Source organism: Mobula hypostoma, chromosome 1, assembly GCF_963921235.1.
Source record: "Mobula hypostoma chromosome 1, sMobHyp1.1, whole genome shotgun sequence".
NCBI lineage: Eukaryota > Metazoa > Chordata > Chondrichthyes > Myliobatiformes > Myliobatidae > Mobula > Mobula hypostoma.
Genome location: NC_086097.1, coordinates 247250386 through 247270865, shown reverse-complemented (window position 1 = coordinate 247270865; position 20480 = coordinate 247250386). Strand labels below are relative to the sequence as shown.

Sequence of the window (20480 nt, the reverse complement as noted above, 5' to 3'; positions counted from 1 at the left end):
CTCCATCGTGCCACAGGCTCCTGTAGGGTGCAGTGACTGGAGACGAGTTGTAGGAACTCGGACAACTCTTTCCTTAACTACTTGAGGGGAAACAAGACCATAATAACAACCCTCTCTGCGCAAGTGAAAATATTTGATTGCCACACACCACCTTCATAAAAATGTCACAAGTTCAATTAAAAATAAATCTAGTGTCAGCCATACTGTCACCTTAAATGAGTAATGATCTCATTAAGTGCCTACCAGGCTCCAGAGAGGTGAACTAATGCAACATTGTGACAGCTGGGTTAAACAAGGAATAAAAATACAAATTAAATCCAAAATGAAGTCTTGCGTAGTTAGTAATGCAATTCCTTCTTTATCTGCTTTTTATGTCAAAAGAAAGTTTGCAATTGCTTTTTATAAACATTTTAAACTTTCTACCTAACCCGCGCCACAACACAACTTGTGTTCAGGTTAAGTATTTCTAAATTTCAAAGGGAGAGTCGTACAGATTGTAAGTTGTGGATTTGGGCATAGGACCGTAATATATAGGAGCACAATTAGGCTATTTGGCCCATCAAGTCTGCTCTGCCATTTCATCATGGCTGATCCATTTTCCCTCTCAGCCCAATCTCCTGCCTTCTCCCCAAATCCCTTCATGCCCTGACCAATCAAGAATCTACCAACCTTTGCCTTAAATATGCATAAAGGCTTGGCCCCCACTGCCACCTGTGGCAACAATTTCCACAGATTCACCTTTCTCTGGCTAAAGAAATTTCTCCTCATCCCCATTCTAGAAGGATGCCCCACTATTCTGAGGAACCGGCTGGTGGCATCAGCACTGGACTTCGGGGCGAGAGGTCCCGAGTTCGAATCCGGCCAGCACCCTTGCATGCTCTTCATCCGTGCCTGGGCTGAGTGTCGAGCTAACAACCCGACCTTGTAAAAGAAACCTGGAGAGGGATGGGCTCCACCAGGGCTCAGATGCCCAAGACACACTGTACGATGAGCATACCAAAAAAAAGCTTGTCATGATGGCACCCTGACGACTCCACCAGGAGTTAAGGGCGCGCACACACACTATTCTGAGGCTATGCCCTCTGGTCTTGGACTTCCCACCATAGGAAACATCCTCTCCACACCCACTCTATCAAGGCCTTTCACCTCTCTATAGGTTTCGATGAGGTGACCCCTCATTCCCCTGAATTCCAGTGAGTACAGGCCCAGAGCTATCAAACGCTTCTCATATGACAGGCCTTTCAATCCCGGAATCATTTTCCTGAACTTCCTTTGCACCGTCTCCAATATCAGCACATCCTTTCTTAGAAAGGAGGCCCAGCTGTACGCACTGGTAGTAAGCTGTGAGCGTGGGCACGTTACGTTGGCGCCAGAAGCATAGTGACACTTGCAGGCTGCCCCCAGCACAATCCTCGGACTGTGGTCAGTATCAGGTTCAGAATCAAATCTTATTGGAGTATCGTGTGTAGTTTTGGGCTCCTTATTTTAGAAAGGATATACTGACATTGGAGAGGGTTCAGAGAAGATTCACGAAAATGATGCCAGGAATAAAAGGGTTACTGTATGATGAACGTCTGGCAGCTCTTGAGCTGTATTCCCTGGAGTTCAGGAGAATGAAGGAGGATCTCATAGAAACATTCCAAATGTTACAAGGCCTGAACAGATTAGATATGGCAAAGTTATTTCCCATGGTAGGGCAGTCTAGGACAAGTGGGCACGATTTCAGCATTGCAGGAAGTCCATTTAGAACTGAGATGCGGAGAAATTACTTTAGTCAGAGGGTGGTAAATCTATGGAATTTCTTGTCATGAGCGGCTGTGGAGGCCAAGTCATTGGGTGCATTTAAGGCAGAGATAGACAGGTTCTTGATTAGCCAGGGCATCAAAGGGTATGGGGAGAAAGCAGGGGAGTGGGGATGACTGGAAGTGGCCATGATTGAAAGGTGGAGCAGACTCAATGGGCCGAATGGCCTACTTCTGCTCCTATATCTTATGGTCTTATTATCACTGATATCTTCTATAAATTCACTGATTTTATATTCCACTGAGGTTGGGTGGGACAACAACTAGAGGTCATGGGTTAAGGTTGAAACATCTAAGGAGAACATGAGTGGAAACGTCTTCACTCAGAGGGTGGTGAGAGTGGTACATGCCAGCTTGATGTCAACATTTAAGAGAAGTTTGGATAGTAGGTGTATGGAGGGATATATTCCGGGAGCAGGTCAGTGGGACTAGGCAGATTAAATGGTTCAGCACAGACAGACGAGATAGGCTGTATCTGTGCTGTAATTTTCTATGACTATATATGTATATCAGGAAATTTGTTGTTTTGCGGCACCAGCAATTATATTACGAATTACAGTATTAAGTTGTGCAAAAATAGTGAGGCAGTGTTCACGGGATCTGATGGTGGGATGGAGGGGAAGAAGCTGTGCTGAAACATTGATTACGTGTCGTCAGGCTCCTGTACCTCTTCCCTGATGGTCGCAATGAAAAGAGGGCACGTCCTGGGTGGTGGGGGTCCGTCATAACGGATGTTGCCTTCTTGAGGCATCGCCGTTTGATGTATCCTCGATGGTGGGCAGAGGAGTGCCCATGATGGACCTGGCTGAGATGAAAACCTTCTGCAGCTTCTTTCAATCCTGTGCAGTGGCCCCTCCATACCCGGCAGTTAGTCTCCACTTTATGTTTCAATGTTTCGATACACATGTGACAAATAAAGCTAATCTTTAAAATGCGGATGCCTCAGTGCATATTCACAACAATCTCACCTTCGTTCAACTGAATCAGACTTTTCCTGGTGCAATGGGCCCCGCGGAACGGGCTTGGATGGGATCGAGATCATATCCAAACCACGACAGAATGGAACCACACTAACAGTGAACCACACTAAAAGCCATGTCAAATGAGAGTTTGCTATTACATCTCCACTACCTCCAGCCCGACATCAAAGTGATTGACCTGCAACACCTTCTCATTCCCGGTCCCGAAATGGGACAATCTCATCGCGGCGGCAGTGATCAGAGCAGTCGCTCTTAGTGTCTCAGAAGTAGACAAATGCTGTGCCACTTTAAACATTGCAAAGGGGTGATCAATAACTCTGTTGAGATAGATTGGCCATGACAGTGGCCACCCATCCCTAATCTATAAGAGTACTAAGCACTTCAGTTGAAATTATTGACTCTCCCAGCAGGACACTCACATCCAAACTAGTCTGAAAATAAAACCAGACTGATGCAAAAGATGTGTGGCAAATCAAACAGGGCTGGAATATAGGAAAGAACATAGAACATTACAGCACAGTATGAGATCTTTGGTTCATGATGTTGTGCTGACCTTTTAATCTATGCCAGGATCAATCTAACCCTTCCCTCCTACAAAGCCATCTATTTTTCCTTCATCCGTGTGCCTTCCTAAGAATATTAAATGTCCATAATATAAGACCATAAGATTTTGGAGCAGAATTGGGCCATTTGGCCCATCGAGTCTGCTCTGTCATTTCATTATGGCTGATCCAATTTCCTCTCAGCCCCAATCTCCTGCCTTCTCCCCAAATCCCTTCATGCCCTGATCAATCAAAAATCTATCAACCTCTGTCTTAAATAGACACAAAGACTTGGCCTCCACAGCTGCCTGTGGCAAAGAATTCCACAAATTCACCACCCTCTGACTAAAGAAATTATAAGACCATAAGGCGATAATTATGCCTCATCTCTGTTCTAAAAGGATGCCTCTCCTTTCTTAAGCTGTGTCCTCTGGTCTTAAACTCCCCCATTATACGAAAAATCCTCTCCACATTCACTCTATCAAGGCCTGTCAACATTCAATAGGTTTCAATAAGGTCACCCCTCATTCTTCTGCATTCTATTGAGAAGAGGCCCAGGGTCTTCAGACACTCTTCATATGACAAGTCTTTCAATCCAGGAATCATTTTCACGAACCCCCCTTTCAACCTCTCCAATGTCAGCATATCTTTTCTTAGATAACGAGCTCAAACTGCTCACAATGCTCCATGTGAGGCCTTACCAGTGCCTTATAAAGCCTCAGCATTACATCCTTGCTTTTATATTCTGGTCCTCTTGAAATGAATGCTAACCTCGCATTCGCCTGCCTCACCACAGACTCAAGCTGATAATCAACCTTCAACCAACATACATCAAAGTTGCTGGTGAACGCAGCAGGCCAAGCAGCATCTATAGGAAGAGGCGCAGTCGACGTTTCAGGCCGAGACCCTTCGTCAGGACTAACTGAAGGAAGAGTGAGTAAGGGATTTGAAAGCTGGAGGGGGAGGGGGAGATGCAAAATGATAGGAGAAGACAGGAGGGGGAGGGATAGAGCCGAGAGCTGGACAGGTGATAGGCAAAAGGGTCACCCCCCCCCCCGTCTTTCTCCCTAGGCCTCCTGTCCCATGATCCTCTCGTATCCCCTTTTGCCTATCACCTGTCCAGCTCTCGGCTCTATCCCTCCCCCTCCTGTCTTCTCCTATCATTTTGCATCTCCCCCTCCCCCTCCAGCTTTCAAATGCCTTACTCACTCTTCCTTCAGTTAGTCCTGACGAAGGGTCTCGGCCTGAAACGTCGACTGCGCCTCTTCCTATAGATGCTGCTTGGCCTGCTGTGTTCACCAGCAACTTTGATGTATGTTGCTTGAATTTCCAGCATCTGCAGAATTCCTGTTGATAATCAACCTTTATGGAATCCTGCACAAGGACTCCCAAGTCCCAATGCACCTCAGATTTTTGAATTTTCTCTAACTACTACTCTCTGTGTTAAAAAAAAGCTACCTGTGACATCCTCCCTATACTTTCCTAAAATCACCTTAAAAGTTTGACCTCTTGTATTAGCCATTTCTGCCCCGGGAAAAGTCTCTAGCTGTCTACTCAAGTTATGTCATTTTGTACACCTCTATCAAATCACCTCTCATCCTCCTTTAATCCAAAAGAGAAGCCCGAGCTCACTCAACGACATACGACATGCTCTCTATATCTCCCCTGCATCCTCTCTAAAGCTTCCACACCCTTCCTACGCTGAGGTGACCAGACCAGACCTCAAAGTTCAAGTTCAGAAGTACTTTTGTTATCAGAGTATGTATACATTACAGAACCTTGTGATTCAAGATACAAAACCTTGATCCTAACACCGGGGTCCTCAACCTTTTCCGCACCGTGAACCGGTTTAATATTGACAATATTCTTGCGGACCGGCCGACCCGGGAGGCAGGGGTGCGGTGTACAGGTAGGGTTAAAACTCATCTCAACATGTCTTTTACAGATAGGGTTGCCAACTTTCTCACTCCCAAATAAGGGACAAAAGTAGCAGTCAAATACGGGACACTTTACCTCAGGAAAGACTACAATGACCATGAAGCCTTGCGCGGGCATCTGTGTGCGCATGGATGACGTGCATGCGCGTATGTGCCGATTCTTTTCCCCACAAATCGGTTTTGCCTTCATCTTCCCGACCGTACTGTATATACATTATTTCTACTTTATATTTATCATATCGTTTATCATAACATATGGTATTTATCATATCATTCCTGCTTTTACTATATGGTAGTGTTATTTTAGGTTTTATGTATTATTTGGTATGATTTGTTAGGTTTTTTTTTGGTCTGGGAAAGCTGAAGAATTTTTCCCATATAAATTAATGGTAATTAATGGCTTCACGCCATTTCGGCACGAAAGGTTTCATAGGAATGCTCTACCTTAGCAGGGGAAATACGGGACAAACGAATTTAGCCCAATATACGGGATGTCCCGGCAAATACGGGACAGTTGGCAACCTTATGTTCAAGTTCAACAGTGCGTGACAGGGAATGAGGAAAGGTGCAGCTGACTCGTATCATTTCCTCATGGCCCGGTAGCACATGCTTTACGGCCCAGTGGTTGGGGACCGCTGTCCTAACAGACAGCCGCGGAACAAGGAAACCCCAAAGAACCCATAAAAAAAGACCATCAAACAACTGATGTACAGGAAAAAACTAATCGTGCAAACAATAAACGCAGGCAAATAGCGATCTGAACTGAAGTTCACGAAGAGAGTCTGTCCACAGACAGTGCAGAGCAAACAGCAGCAAACTAAACTGGCCCTTTCCTCTCCTCAATCCCAACACCTTGAGGTTCTCAATCTGGCCCGCTGCAGAGATCATCGCCCAAACATTGGGTTCAGTCGCTTCAGTACACCTTGGGGCCTGGACCCTCCGCCTCGATCCAGGCTGTACTTGACCCTTCCAATTCGGCCCAGCACTTAAATCAACCCAACTTTGAGTCTTCCTCACTCGCGGCAACGGGCCCACTACATCACCTCGGCTCAGTTCTGCCACATCGAGTTGCCTCCAAGTCCAAAAGGGAAGTTGCAAACTATTGCTTGCAGTGGTTCATCGCCAGAAGAAGGGTGATTAATAAAGTATTTAATTTGCTTTCCTTATTTCATCGGCCACCAGTCAGAAGCCGCTGAAATTTACCAGCATCATCTTAAACCAGAACTGAACACAATATGCCAAGTGCGGTCTGACCAGAGTTTTATAGAGCTGCAACATCACCTCTTGGCTCTTGAACTCAATCCCCCAATTAATGCCAGCCAACGCATCATATGCATTCTGAACAACCCTATCAACTTACACTGCAGCTTTGAGGGATCTGTGGATGTGGACCCCAAGCTGTATTACATTGATTTTAATGATTGAAGTATGCCATTGGATCCGACTGTTTAATTCTTAGATTAGACTGTTTAATTGTTACTTTCTTTGCAGATTAACAATGAATTATCTGCTTGTATCTTAAATAGTTTTATATATACATGTAACAGTTTATTATGCTCCCTAGTGGCCACAGTATTATATGCAGTGTGCCCAAGTGTTTATAGGGAGAAGGCAGGAGAACGGGGTTGAGAGGGAAAATGGACCAGCCCTGATGAAATGGCAGAGCAGACTTGATGGGCTGAATGGCTTAATTCTGCTTCTATGTCCTATGGCCTCATTTGTATGATTTTGGAAAGCTCTGGAAGCTTCTCTGGTGCTGCTTTATTTGAATAGGGGATTTCTGATTATTGCTGACTCTTATCTGCAAATCTGAATGGAATGTTACTTATCTGTAGAAGCCATGTATCTATTTTCTATCTGTACTGTATTTTGTGTTAGGAGTTTATTATGTTCATTATGGTAGTTAGTCACGTGGGTTGGGGTGTGGCAGACGTGAAGAGTTTAGTTATTTATTTGCGCTTTGTGTTTGGGGTCAGTTTCGTTTGGGTAGAGCGAAGGGAGTGCGCAAGGGGGTGATTTCCTTTTTGTTGACAGCTTAAGACTGCATAGTTACATTTAAAATCGCTTCAATATATTTGTATATTCTTGGATACATTTAAGAACACTTGGTTTAAGTATGTTCATTGTGCTGAGATTGTTTATTTTGTTATATCGCTAGTTTTAGTTTCATTAGTTTTTATCATTTCAAGATTGTTTGTTTTACTAGTTTATTAATAAAAGATCAAAAGTATTCTTCGCCATTAGAGCTTCATTATTGGATAGCGTGTCATACAAGATCAAATCCACCCCCCCCCCATGCTTAGTCTCTAAGTGGTGTGGTTTGTTAGCGTAACTGCTGACCACGAGGCAACGCCATCTGTTAGTTTTTGTTCTGCTTTCTGTTGCTGTTACTGTTTGTTTTCCAATTTTCTTTGTTATATTAATACTTAATAAAATGATTGTGAAGCAACAAGTTTGAGCATCCTTCCTGACTTCTGAAAGAACCTTGGATTAAAAACATCAGACCAGCAATGGTCAAGATTACTTGGGTTGCATTTGGGCTATAACTCAGCAGGCTCGCAGCAATATCTCCCTGTGATACTACCGCAAGTAAGTTGACATTGCACGTGCTGGTGCATATGGCAATACATTTGACCTTGACTTTGGCTTTGATAAGAGGGAATGTTTCTGTCATTCATTCTATTGGGTTTCATGTTTCATAGATGTTTGTGAAGAGTAAGAAGTTCAGGTTGTATGCTGTATACATTCTCTGATATTAACTGTACCATTGAACCTTTGAATCCCTTCTAGTCTAAGGGAATAATGTCCATAAGACATTGGAACAGAATTAGGCCATTCAGCTCATCGAGTCTGCTTAGGTCACTCGACTCAGCTCGGAGATAGGGATGTAAATGATGAGCTGGGACCACTCCTTCATATTTCTCATCTTCCCCTGTAACCAGAGGGAATAAGCTCACTCAACTTCACTCGCCCCAACACTGAACTGATTCCACAACTCAATAGTTCCATTTAATATCAGAGAAATGTATGCAATACAGGGCATCAAAGGGTATGGGGTGAAAGCAGGGGAGTGAGGATGACTGGATGAAGTGGATCAGCCCATGAATGAATGGCGGAACAGACTCAATGGGCTGAATGGCCTGTTTCTGTTCTTATATCTTATGGTCTTGTGGTCTAATGTTCATCCTGAAATTCTTGTTCTATGCCAACATCCAGGAAAACAGAAGAGTGCCCCAAAGAATGAGTGACAGTAAAAACTTTAGCACCCCAAAGCCCTCTACTCCCCCCTCACATGCACAAGCGGCAGCAAAGCAAGGACCCTCTCCCTCCCCCTCCCCCACTTACTTCTACAAATAAAGCAATAGCACCTCCACCCACTAAGCACACAATCGCAAGCCCCAAGAAAGACCATGATCTGCAGAACAACAAAAGCTAACTGTTCACCCGATAATTCGACATACCACAGTCTCTCTCTCCCTCCCTCCCTAATAAAGGGAGAGAGAGATGTCACACTTTCACAGCAAGAGGGGAGACATAACAAAACAACTTGCTGATTTGCAATGATAAAGTCTGTTGCAGTGCTTCTTTCCAAGTTCTCCAACTCAAGAATCAGCAATAAACACCCCCACCAATGTGTGAGAGAGAGAGAGAGAGAGAGCACAATTCACCGAGTACAGAGCCTCTGACAGCTGATCCATTGTTCTCAATGTTCTGTTCTCTCCCGCAACGTTTCAGTCAGCGGTTCTGGCTTAGAATCAGCCCGTCCCCAGGGCTGCAAGGCCTCAAAACCCCCAAGGCGTGCTCGTCTTCTGGGCCGCATCCTTGGGATTTTGAAAAGCGCCCGGTGGTGAGCCCTCGGTAGTGGGTCCCACGACTGAAGTTTGAGTGTAATTCCAGGTCAGGGTCTGTAACAGAACCCCACCCACTCTGAAAAGGTAAAAGAGAGACATCAAAGGTAGAAATCAAGCTGTTTCCGCAGATGAGCTCGAAGGAGTCACTGTTCAGTGCCTCTGTCACTCCACACCATTATGGTGACCAGTACGTACTTCGATCATAAATGTATTTTGATTATGACCTTGACCTGGTACCTACTGGTGGACAGAGGGTGGGGTAAGCCCTTGAGATTCCGGGTCCCTGCTGGGAGCTATGCACTCACCCATCAGCGAGAACATGCTTCCTGCCTCCAGCGTGTCCAATCCCTTAATAATCTTATATGTTTCAATAAGATCCCCTCTCAGCCTTCTAAATTCCAGAGTATACAAGCCCAGTCGCTCCAATCTTTCAACATATGACAGACCCGCCATCCCGGGAATTAACCTTGTGAACCTATGCTTCACTCCCTCAATAGCAAGAATGTCCTTCTTCAAATTTGGAGACCAAAACTGCACACAGTACTCCAGGTGTGGTCTCACCAGGGCCCTGTACAGCTGCAGAAGGACCTCTTTGCTCTTATACTCAATTCCCCTTGTTATGAAGGCCAGCATGCCATTAGCTTTCTTCACTGCCTGCTGTACCTGCATGCTTACTTTCAGTGACTGATGTACAAGAACACCTAGATCTCGTTGTGCTTCCCCTTTTCCTAACTTGACTCCATTTAGATAATAATCTGCCTTCCCGTTCTTGCCACCAAAGTGGATAACCTCACATTTATCCACATTAAACTGCATCTGCCATGCATCTGTCCACTCACCCAGCCTGTCCCACAGTGAGCTTAGAAGCTGCGGTTACCGAAAATAAAGAGGTTCACCACTTGGCCGAAAGTAGTTTTCTTGATGCCACATATGGCATTATCAACAGAAACAGTTTGCAATTATTCTGAAATTGAGGGTGATCCTGTCTGAGAGAAGACCATAAGACATAGGAGTGGAATTAGGCCATTCAGCCCATCAAGTCTGCACCGCCATTGACTGGTTCATTATCCCTCCCAACCCCATTCTTCTGCCTTCTCCCCATAACCTTTGATGCCTTACTAAACAAGAACCTCTATACAACCTCCACCACCCACGTCATGCTCTCTTCTCACTGCTGCCATCAGGAAGAAGGTACAGGAGCCTTAGGACTCACACCACCAGGTTCAGGAACAGTTATTACCCCTCAACCATCTGGCTCTTGAACCAAAGGGGATAACTTCACTCAACTTCACTAGCCATATCATTGAAATATCCCCACAACCACTGAACTCAATTTCAAGGACTCTTCGTCTCATGTTTTTGATATTTATTGTTTATTTATTTATCATTATTATTATTATTTCTCCATTTTGTACTTATGGAGTTTGTTGACTTCTGCACTCTCTGGTTGAACACCATAGTTGGGTTGTTTTCTTTGATTCTGTTGTAGTTATTATTCTATGGATTTATTGAGTATGCCCACAAGAAAATGAGCCTCAGGGTTGTATACGGTGACATATATGTACCTTGATAATAACATTTACTTTGTGCTTTTTTCCATTAATGCTGCCTGGCCTGCTGAATTCCTCCAGCACTTTGTGCTTGCATTGCTTCCAGTTCTTCATAAGAACACAGATTCACAGATTTACCACCCTCTGGCTAAAGAAATTCCTCCACATCTCTGTTCTAAAGGGACATCCTTCTATTCTAAGGCTGTGCCCTCTGGTCCTACATCTATGCAGCTCTGCAAGACCCAGGCCCAGGAGAAATATTGTCCCTGGCAACTGTGATCTAATACAGTTGGAATCTCATTCTGCATGGCAGCTTTCAAACATGCACTGGTAGACTTTATTAATTTACTTTTTATCTTTCAATTATGCGATGGAAAGTTGCAAATTTTAGTTTATGCAGGTTGAGTGATATGAAAATTATGGGAGATCTTGTATATGTCTGTATTTAATTTAATACATACTCCCTTGTTTTAATCCAAATGGACTTGATGAAGGATATTGAGCACCCTGTCCACTGTCTTTTGTTTGTAAATTTGCTGATATCATGCAGCTTATAAGAGGCTGGGAGGGAGGAGGATGCCAATAGTGGTGAGAAGGTGGGGTTTATGTAGAAAAGGAGACAGTGGGGTTGGATGGTGGATTGATTAATAGCGTGTGATCGATAGTTTGTGTGATTGATTTAGTGGTTGCACATACTGTGTATGTGAGTGAGTGTGTGAAATAGTGTGTAATTCACCTTGACCAACCATTTCAATTCTACTCCCCATTCCCATTCTGGCATGTCTGTGCACACCATAAGAGCAGAATTAGGTCATTTGGCCCATCGAGTCTACTCCATCATTTCATCATGGCTGATCCATTTTCCCTCTCAGCCCCAATCTCCTGCCTTCTCCCCGTATCCCTTCATGCCCTGACTAATCAAGAACCTATCAACCTCTGCTTTAAATATACCCAGAGACCTGGCCTCCACAGCTGCCTGTGTCAACAAATTCCACAGATTCGCCACTCACTGGCGAAAGAAATTTCTCCTCATCTCCATTCTAAAAGGACACCCCTCTATTCTGAGGCTGTGCCTCTAGTCCTCGATGCTGCTACCACAGGAAGCATCCTCTCTACATCCACTCTATCAGGCCTTTCAGCAAGGTCACCCCTTGTTCTTCTGAATTCCAAGGAGTAGAGGCCCAGAGCCATCAAACAAAATATTTAGGAGACTGTTTACTGCTCAGAACAGAATTAGAATCTGAATCTGATTCAGAATCAGGTTTATGATCACGGACTTAAATCTCATAGTCTTATGGACTGGGTAGATCCCAGTGACTACAATGGTATCATCAGATTTGGCAATTGGTCATTAGATAGCAATCGTTACCACAGATGCTGCCGCACAGGTAATACTTTATGAAGAACTGGAAGCAATGCAAACACAAAGTGCTGGAGGAATTCAGCAGGCCAGGCAGCATCCATGGAAAAAAGTACACAGACTGAGATCCTTCATCAGGACTGGAAAGGAAGGTGGGAGGAGCACGGCTAAGAAGGTGGGGGGAGCGGAGGAAGAAGTAGAAGGTGGCAGGCGAAACCGGGAGAGGGGGAGGGGTTGAAGTAGAGAGTTCCGAAGTTGATCAGTGAAAGAGATAAAGCGCTGGAAAAGGCAGCAGGCCGGGCAGCATCTCTAGGAAGAGGTACAGTCGACGTTTCAGGCCGAGTCCTGACGAAGGGTCTTGGCCTGAAACGTCGGTCCTGACGAAGGGTCTCGGCCTGAAACATCGACTGTACCTCTTCCTAGAGATGCTGCCTGGCCTGCTGCGTTCACCAGCAACTTTGATGTGTGTTGTAAGAAAAGAGGGTGTGAGAGGGAAACAAGAATGGGCAATGGTGAACGAGGGGTGGGGGCTATTACTGGAAGTTTGAGAAATCGGTGCTCATTCCATTGGGCCGGAGGCTACCCAGACAGAATATAAGGGGTTGCTCCTCCAACCTCACCTTTTCTCATATTTGAAGAACTGTAAATTGGGTCCCAAGAAGCCAGCACTCACAACTGATAACTAGGGATACGGGCCAGTGGAGAACACTCAGTTATCCAGTTGGCCGGGGGCCAGAACAACAGCCATCCATTCAAAACGACTCAGACCGATATACGGTAAACACGAGCACTGGGCAGAAACAACACTCAACTGCGCACTCCTGATGCCACGTCGATTGGTGACAAAATGTTTGTGACCTAACCACCAGGCTCAGCAAACAACCCTACAAACAAGCAGCCAATCTTCTCTTTCATTTCAAACTTATAAAGAAAAAAACACCAACAATGTCATTATTTCCTGTTTTATCCGTCGTCTCTTTAAATCCTCCGAACAATAATAAGCTTCCCTTGCTAAAATTTTCACTGCCCTTAGGGTTAATGCTTACAGCGTTTAGGATGTCATTTTCATGTAGATAACAGCTTAAAAGTGCTATTAAACTTATTGTGTCCCGTGTTATGAAAAGCGACACTGTTTGAGTGAGGTGTTCGATGCTTTATTGCCTGATACTTCGAGGTGTAAAGACAATAAGCAACAGAAGGTGTATTAAGATAAAAAGCTGGGCCATTATCGCCACTGTGCAGTGAAGCCTTGTAAGATCTTATCAAACGTTTCCCATAGATTAACTGCTAATGTTAGGTTAAGGCTGCCAAGAAGCTCCTTTCCATTTGTAACCGTGCCTTGTTTAACAAGCGGCTCCTGATTTAAAATGCACTTTGTATGCAGAATTAAATGAGTTATCAATCAAATGTTTACATTAACCAGATTCATGAAGATAAGCTCAGTGGCCACTTTATTAGGTACAGCTGTACACCTGCTCATTAACACAATATCCAATGAGCCAATCATGTAGCAGCAATTCAATGCATAAAAGCATGCAGACATGGTCAAGAGGTTCAGATGTTATCAGATCAAATATCAGAATGGGGAACACATATGATCCAAGTGACTTTGACCGTAAAATGATTGTTGGTGCCATTTGGGAGTGATTTGAGTATCTCAGAATCTGCTGATTTTCTGGGATTTTCACACTCAACAGTCTCTAGCGTTTACAGAGAATAGTGCGGAAAAACAAAAAAAACATCCAGTGAGTGGAAAACGGAGGGGTCAGGGGAGGATGGCCAGACTGCTTCAAGCAGTAACTCAAATAACCATGCATTACAAGAGTGGTGTGCAGATGAGCATCTCTGAATGCATACCTTGAACCTTAAAGTTCACGGGCTACGGCAGCAGAAGACCTCGAACGTACATGCAGAGGCCACTTTGTTAGGTACAGGATTTATTAATTTGTTGATGTACAGCACGGAATTTGCCCTTCCAGCCCTTCGACTCACGCTGTCCAGCAATCTCCCAATTTAATCCTAGCCTAATCACAGGACAACTCGCAATGACCAATTGACTTACCAACCTGTATGACTTTGGACTGTGGAAAGAAACTGGAGCACACAGAAGAAGCTTGCGCGGTCACGTGGAGAGCGTACTAACTCCTTACGCAGTCACGAGGAGAACGTACTAACTCCTTACAGGAATTGAACCCGGATTACCTGTACCTCACGCTAACCACTATGCTACTGCACCGCCCCCAAAGTGGCCACAGAGTGTATGTTTCAACCCGCAGACTACAATATTAGGCAAGTAGATCGGTTGATTGAATTAAGGAATGCTCGGTGCTTTGGGGCTTCCTCATTGTTCTGATGAGATAATGTTTATTTGTCTACAAGGGACTCTGGTGCTAACTAATGAGGTTTGATGGATTCTCGGCTTTGCAGCAAGCCTGTGGCTGTACAAGTCATTACTTGGGAACGGGGCTTGATGGGAAGCACTTGCCTGTGCAGTATCTCAGCCGCTGAGACTCGCCGACATAATCAGGTCATAAAACTGGTCGCAGGCATCAGCAGAAAAATAAAGGCACACATACACATGCTCCCATCTCTCATCGTCAGAGTACAGTATTGAGCTTCAAAGCCAAATCCTTCCCTCAGCAAGCCTTTTCAATATCATATGCTTCAATCCTCCACTACCCTGCCCCATATTTTCAGATTTTGCAGTTTATGAAATACATTGTGATAATAAGAGACCCTTTGCCTTCGCTGGTTAAGGTTCGAAGTAAATGTATTATCAAAATCCATATTCATCACCATACACTTGAGATTTATTTTCTTGCAGGCATTGGCAGTAGAACAAAAAATATAATAGCTACACAGAGAGACTGAGAAACAACTAATGTGCGAAAGAAGACAATTTGCACAAATACAAAAACAGGGTGCATTTAAGGCCGATATTGATATGTTCTTGATTCATCGGGGCATGAAATATAAGAAGGAGAAGGCAAGAGAATGCGTTTGAGAGGGAAATGGATCAATCATGATGGAATGGCAGAGTAGACTTGATGGGCTGAATGGCCTAATTTTCTCCTATGTCTTTTGGTAATAATAAATACATAAATACTGAGAACATGAGTTTATACAGTCACAGAAGCATAGAGTCTTAGACCACTACAGCACAGAAACAGTCCCTTTGGCCCATCTAATCCATGCTGAACCATTATTCATAATAGAGCGAAGAGTCCTTGAAAGTTAGTCCATAGGTTGTGCATTAGAGTGAAGAATACATATATATTCAAATATGTTTACAATGTACTACTTCCAGACTTCAGTTTCATATAATTAATTATAAAATTAAATTTGTTATTGTATTCCGATTATATATAAAAGTACATTAATTGCAGCTTTGGGCAGCACAGTAGCATAGTGGCTAGCACAATGCTTTACAGTACAGAGACCCACGTTCAATTTCCACCACTACCTGTAAGGAGTTTGTACGTTCTACCTGTGACTGCATGGGTTTTCTCCGGGTGCTCCAGTCTACTCCTGCTGTCCAAAGACATATGAGTTGGTTTGTTAATTGGAGTTTATAAATTGTCCCATGATGAGGATTAAATTTGGGGATTGCTGGGCGAGGCTCAAGGGGACAGAAAAGCCTACTCCTCACCGTTTCTTGATAAAATAAATAAATAATGTCGCTTTTCTCTTCAATCTTTATTTTGCAGGTTTGTTTCTTTTTCTTTTACTGAGATACTATAGTAGAACAAGTCTTTAAGAATGAGTAAATATTAAACCTACTGTGTTGCCTTTAAGGCATTTATCTGACTTTGTTGGGACTACATTTTAAATGATCTGTTTGCAACTATTTTCTAGTTAAAGTTAAAGGTTGATAATTAAGTTACAGTATAACAAAGGTAAATTCATTGTCTATGGTATATCGCGGCATGTGATGACGTCACCTCTGCTTTCGCCGCATCTTATGTGTAACCTCCGGTTCGGAGAAGGTGTGAAGGTGGGTGCCATGCGTGTGGCATGATCGTGAAGATCTCCGTGACTACCCACAAAGAAACATTATAGAAGCAACGCCTTTTCACCATACGATGTTAATGTGGAAGAGTGAACAGTAAATGGTTAACCTTACTACGACTCTGTCTTCATTGGCTCCAGTTTAACTTGGTGTTTAGTCAGAGTTTCAACACACTGCACGAGAGCACTACACCTACTATGAATGAAAACAAGAATCGGAGGTGCAGATTAGAATTCACTATTGAAAAGGGATTTTTGTCCATAACCAGTCTTTCTAGAACACAGCATTCCATTCTGGGCAGCACAATCAGTGCAACACGTGACTGCACCAGCGTCAGCGATCGGGGTTCAAGTCCGGGCGCTACCTGTAAGGAGGCTGCACGCTTTTCCTGTGACCACGTGGGTTTCCTCCACGTGCTCTGGTTTCCTCCCGCATTCCAAAGATATACGGGTTAGGGTTAGGGTTAGTAAGTTGTCGGCAAGCAATGTGGGCACTGCAAGCAGGCTGCCTCCAGCACATAGAGCTATAGAAAAGTACAGCACAGAATCAGGCCCTTTGGCCCATTTAAACTGCCTACCCCCATCAACCTGCACTGGGACCATCGCCCTCCATGCCTCTACCATCCATGTACCTATCTGAACTTCACTTAAATGTTGAAATCAAGCTCGCATGCACCACTTGTGCTGGCAGCTCGTTCCACACTCTCACCACCCTCTGAGTGAAGAAGTTTCCACTCGTGTTCCCCTTAAACTTTTCACCTTTCACCATTAACCCATGACTTCAAGTTGTAGTCCCACACAACCTCAGTGGAAAAAGCCGGTTGCATTTATCTGATCTATACCCCTCATAATTTTGTATGCCTCCCAACCTTCTACATTCCAAGGAATAAAGCCCGGACATATTCAATCTTTCCTTATAACTCGGGTCCTCCAGAAGCGGCAACATCCTTGAAATCTGATGGTTGTGGATGGAAGTAATGCGTTTCACTCTATGTTTTGATGTACTCATGAGAAATAAAGCTAATCTCTTTATTTTTAGTCCGGAGTTGTGTGCATCTAAAGACTTAGGACAAAGGAGCAGAATTAGGCCATTCAGTCCATCAAATCTGTTCCGGCATGCCATCCAGCAAGACAAGCTCCAAGGCAGAGTACAAAGTAAATGGCAGGATACTTGGTAGTGTGGAGGAGCAGAGGGATCTCGGGGTACATGTCCACAGATCCTTGAAAGTTGCCTCACAGGTGGATAGGGTAGTTAAGAAAGCTTATGGGGTGTTAGCTTTCATAAGTCAAAGGATAGAGTTTAAGAGTCGCGATGTAATGATGCAGCTCTATAAAACTCTGGTTAAGCCACACTTGGAGTACTGTGTCCAGTTCTAGTCACCTCACTGTAGGAAAGATGTGGAAGCATTGGAAAGGGATAGAGGAGATTTACCAGGATGCTGCCTGGTTTAGAGAGTATGCATTATGATCAGAGATTAAGGGAGCTAGGGCTTTACTCTTTGGAGAGAAGGATGATGAGAGGAGACATGATAGAGGTATACATGATATTAAGGGGAATAGATAGAGTGGATAGCCAGCACCTCTTCCCCAGGGCACCACTGCTCAATACAAGAGGGCATGGCTTTAAAGTAAGGGGTGGGAAGTTCAAGGGGGATATTAGAGGAAGGTTTTTTACTCAGAGAGTGGTTGGTGCGTGGAATGCACTCCCTGAGTCAGTGGTGGAGGCAGATACACTAGTGAAGTTTAAGAGACTACTGGACAGGTATATGGAGGAACTTAAGGTGGGGGCTTATATGGGAGGCAGGGTTTGAGAGTCGGCACAACATTGTGGGCCGAAGGGCCTGTACTGTGCTGTACTATTCTATGTTCTATGTTCTGTGTTCTATCGTAGCTGATTTATTATCCGTCAACCCCATTGTCCTGCCTTCTCCTCATAACCTTCAACACCCTTATTAATTAAGAACTTATTAACTTCCACATTGAATATACCCAATGACCTAGACTCCACAGCCATCTTACTGAGGAAATTCACACATAGGCCTGTAAGCCCTATTCACTAACATACAGGAAATTCCATTAATAACTCTGCCTCCTCCCATGGTACTGCACCCAGACCATCACCCTCCATTCCTCTTCCATCTATTTAATGTCCCTTAAATGTTGAAATCAAACCCGTATTCACCACTTGTGCTGGCAGCTCATTCCACACTCTCACCACCCTGTCTGTGAAGCAGTTCCATCTCATGTTCCTCTTAGACAGTTCACCTTCCACCCTTAATTAATCCAGGATTAAACGGCTTGTCATATGAAAAGGGTTTAATGGCTCTGGGCCCATATTCGATATCATTCAGAAGAATGAGGGGTGACCTCATTGAAACCTATTAAATAGTGAAAGGCCTAGAGTAGATGTTGAGAGGATGTTTCTTATGGTGGGAGTGTCTAAGACCAGAGGACACAGCCTCAGAATAGAGGGGTGCCCTTTTAGAACAGAGATGAGGAGGAGTTTCTTTAGCCAGAGAGTAGTGAATCTATGAAATTCATTGCCACAGGCAGCTGTTGAGGCCAAGTCTTTATGTTTATTTAAGGCAGACATCTTTGATTGATCAGGGCATGAAGGGATATGGGGGTAGGCGAAAGGTTGGGGCTGAAAGAGGAAATGGATCGGCCATGATGAGATGGTGGAGCAGACTCGATGGGCCAAATGGCCTAATTCTGCTCCTGTGTCTTATGGTCTTAACCTTCGTCTCACCCAACCACAGTGGAAAAGCCCGTCGTCATTTACCCTATTTTCACGCACAGCTGTCTCTAGAGTTTACAGAGAATGGAGTGAAAGTCAAAAACCATCCAGTGAGCAGCAGTTCTGCCTTGTTACTGAGAAAGGTCAGAAGGGAATGGCCAGACTGGTTCAGGTTGACAAGAAGGTGACAGTAACTCAAATAACCACATAAAAAATTAATCTCAGGGTTGTGTATGCACTTTGATAATAAAATTACTTTGAACTTTGTACAGCAGTGGTGTGCAGAAGAGCATCTCTGATCACACAGCACACGGAACCTTGAAGTGGATGGGCTACAGCAGCAGAAGACCATGAACATGCTCTCAGTGGCCACTTTATTAGAAACAAGAGTTAGCTAAGACAGTGGCAACTGAATTTATAACATATTGTTCAGTGTACTCAATACTGTTAAATATTTCAACAGGAAGCCTAGTGGAGAAAATCACATTGAATTCCTTGCTGATGTTTTTCAATATATTCTTTTTTTCTCTCATTGTAGATAATTGGGACAATCCCTTTAATGTCGAACCCTACAGTGCCATCCAATCAAAATGCAGGTGGGACTCAAGGCATCCAAGTGCAACCAATTACCCCTCAGCTTCTGACTAATGCCCAAGGTCAGATCATTGCCACGGTGATTGGAAATCAGATCCTGCCAGTAATCAACACACAAGGAATTACACTGTCACCCATCAAGCCAGGCCAGCAGGTAAATATTTACCTCTTCCTATTCCGTCAGTGTTCATTTACCTTGCCAGGAGCGATACCCAAGGAGAAAAAAGTGGAAGGAGGCAAGGGTTAAGGTACAGATTAAAAATTTTAAAAAAATAGAGGGCAGGTTAAAAATTGTACCTTCATTGTAACACACACAAATGCCAGAAGAAGTGGGATCAAAAGAATTCAGGAACACGGCAGGTCTCAGCCAGAAACTGTGACTCTTTATTTCTGTCCATAGATGCTGCCTGACTTGCTGAAATCCTCCTGCATTTTGTGTGTGTTACTCTGGATTTATCTGCAGAATCTCTCCTGTTTATCATTTAATTTTTAAAAAAGCTGATGAATTAGCTCATGGAATTGAGGGATACCCCATTGTGGAACTGCTCAGAATCAGAATCAGAATTAGGGTTAGTATCACCAGCATATGTCATAAAATTTGTTGACCTTGCAGTACCTTGCAATACATAATAATAAAGAAATAAACTGAATTACAGTATATATATATATACAGAGAGAGCGAGAGAAATTAAACAAGTAGTGCAAAATTAGAAATAAAAAAGTGGTGAGGTAGTGTTTATGGGTTCAATGTCCATTCAGAAATCAGGTGGCAGAGGGGAAGAAGCTGTTCCTGAATCATTGATTCAGGCTTCTGTACCTTCTTCCTGATGGTAGCAATGAGAAGTCCTGCGTTATGGGGGTCCTCAACGATGGAATCCGCCTTTTTGAGGCATTTCTCCCTGAAGATATCCTAGATACTATGCAAGCTAGTGCTCCGTTTTATAACTGGACATCCATGGAAACCAAGCTAACCATAATAACCTCTAAATAAAAACCCTACTAGCAAAACTAATAACGCCACTAACCTGGGGGTGAAAGCAGGTGTCTCAGAACAAACAATACGACTCTAGGAGCAGGAAATGTGATGTATAGGTCACAAATGTCATTAAAGTCTCACAA

The 20480-nt window shown here is 43.9% G+C and overlaps 1 protein-coding gene across 2 annotated transcripts in view; it reads left to right on the top strand.

Moving 5' to 3' along the window:
• The window catches only part of pou6f2 (POU class 6 homeobox 2), a 711266-nt gene that overhangs the window by 629609 nt on the left and 61177 nt on the right, over positions 1-20480 (top strand). For both annotated transcript variants that reach the window (XM_063066795.1, XM_063066786.1), the window contains one exon: positions 19306-19515. In XM_063066795.1, the coding sequence (XP_062922865.1) occupies positions 19306-19515 (210 nt within the window). The remainder of the gene's footprint in view (positions 1-19305; positions 19516-20480) is intronic.